This window comes from Tarenaya hassleriana, unplaced genomic scaffold (assembly GCF_000463585.1).
Source record: "Tarenaya hassleriana unplaced genomic scaffold, ASM46358v1 Cleome104, whole genome shotgun sequence".
NCBI classification, from domain to species: Eukaryota; Viridiplantae; Streptophyta; class Magnoliopsida; order Brassicales; family Cleomaceae; genus Tarenaya; species Tarenaya hassleriana.
In genome coordinates this window covers 161,054-163,365 of record NW_010960630.1, presented here as the reverse complement: position 1 = coordinate 163,365, position 2,312 = coordinate 161,054, and the positions used below count along the sequence as shown (strand labels likewise).

Genomic DNA, 2,312 nt, shown 5'->3' with positions numbered 1-2,312 from the left:
CTTCGAGGAGCTGGAACCATCGCTTTGATGAGACAATCAAAAAGTTTGGTTTCTCACAAAACGAGGACGAGCCATGTGTTTACAAGAAGGTCAGTGGGAGCACAGTAGTTTTTCTAGTGCTGTACGTGGATGACATTCTCCTCATAGGGAATGACATTCCTACCTTGCAAGACGTTAAGTCTTGGCTAGGAACACAGTTTTCTATGAAGGACCTAGGAGAAGCGGCCTATATTCTAGGCATAAAGATCTACAGAGATAGATCGAGGCGTCTTCTAGGATTGTGTCAGAGTACTTACATCGATAAGGTCTTGAAACGGTTCAAGATGCAAGATTCCAAGAAAGGAACTAGAAGCTAGCCAATCCGTGGAAGCTCCTAACATGGGCGACGGTTGTAGGAGTTGGCCATTCTCGTATTGCCTTTATCTTTTCTTCATCCACACGTAATCCCTGCGAACTCACAACAAATCCTAGAAAAACAACTTCATTAGTGCAGAAGGTGCACTTCTTGAGGTTGGCATAAAGTTTCTCTCGTCGGAGAGTCTCCATGACTAGCTCAAGATGTGTCACATGATCGGTAAAACTTTTGCTATAAATTAAGATGTCATCGAAATAAACCACAACGAATTTACCGATAAAAGCTCGTAGGACATGGTTCATGAGCCTCATGAACGTGCTTGGGGCGTTGGTAAGGCCAAAGGGCATCACAAGCCATTCGTACAGCCCTTGTTTCGTCTTGAAAGCGGTCTTCCATTCATCTCCATCTTTCATGCGCACTTGGTGATAACAGCTCTTCAAATCCACCTTTGAGAAGATGGTGGCTCCACTAAGTTCGTCCAACATGTCATCGAGGCGTGGTATAGGATGTCGGTATTTGACAGTGATGTTGTTGATAGCTCGGCAATCTATGCACATCCTCCATGTTCCATCCTTCTTTGGGACAAGCAAGACCGGAACTGCACACGGACTCAAACTCTCACGTATATAACCTTTAGCTAAAAGTTCGTGTACCTGTTTCTGTAGTTCCTTTGTTTCCTCGGGATTCATCCTATATGCGGGTCGGTTAGGAAGGGGTGCTCCTGGAACTAAGTCGATTTGATGCTCAATTCCCCGCATAGGTGGTAACCCCGCAGGTGTCTCTTCCGGAAAGATATCTTGGAATCGTTCCAAGATTCGTGTAATCTCCGGAGGTAGTTCTTGTGCATCAAAACCTGTACTCACAACATCCTTAAATACCATTAGTAGTACAGTTCTTGCATCAACTAAAGCCTTGCTTACCACACTTGGTTTGGCATAAAAGTTTGTTCTCTTGTTGTCCTCGCCTTCCTTTGACAATTTCATTTGCATCTCATGCACTTGATAAGGACTTAGAGGGGCTAAAGAAATTTTTCGCTTGTTAAATACGAAAGAATAATGATTAGTCCTACCGTCATGTTTCACCTCTCGATCGAACTGCCATGGTCGTCCAAGGAGAATATGACCGGCTTGCATCGGGACTATGTCACATATTACCTCATCTTGGTATCTACCGATGCTGAAAGGAATTTTGACCTGCTCATTCACCTTGATTTCGCCTTGATTGTTAAGCCACTGTAGCTTGTAGGGGTGAGGATGCTTCTCCGTTTCGAGTCCTAACTTCTTCACCATGTATGCACTTGCAACGTTAGTACAAGAGCCACTATCAATTATCAAACCACATACCTTGTTTCTTATGGTGCATCGGCTGTGGAAGATGGTCTCTCGTTGTTCCGTCTCTTCAGAAGTAGCCATGGTACTCAAGACTCGCCTCGTAACCAATAGCTCACCACTATCCGGGTATTCGATCTCCTCATCTGCAATTTCAGCTTCTTCTTCGTCCATTGACTCATACTCTCCCGCATCTGTGAGAATCATGACCCGATTGTTTGGGCAGTCCTTGGCATAGTGTCCACGTCCCCTGCATTTGTAACAAACAATCTCTCGAGTTCTAAGATTAGTAGAGTCGAGGAATTTGAATATCTTCGAAACCGGTTGGAATTGGACGAAAACGAAGAAACGGTGATGGCACAATTCGTTGACGGACTGCAAGAACGAATTTCTCGCAAGGTCGAAAGGTTAGTGTATCATGATCTGCAGGAACTATTACATTTTGCTATACAAATTGAACAGCAAATCATCAAGAAACAAAACCGAGTACACCGCTCCCGTATGGCTGCACCAACTCCATCAACATACAGAAATGAGGGCAAAGGAGTAACAACCACTGTGAGCAGGCCAAGTACACATGAAACTCAAGTTCGGGACAAAGGGAAGGCTGTAGCTACGTCCAAGGATGA

General features: G+C 44.5%; 1 protein-coding gene across 1 annotated transcript in view; it reads right to left on the bottom strand.

The window, feature by feature from the left end:
* Positions 1 to 345: 345 nt before the first annotated feature.
* Positions 346 to 2,312, bottom strand: part of LOC104804981 — a 5,880-nt gene continuing 3,913 nt past the window's right edge. The window contains exon 2 of the mRNA XM_010529370.1: positions 346 to 1,933. Coding sequence (XP_010527672.1) covers positions 346 to 1,933 — 1,588 coding nt within the window. The remainder of the gene's footprint in view (positions 1,934 to 2,312) is intronic.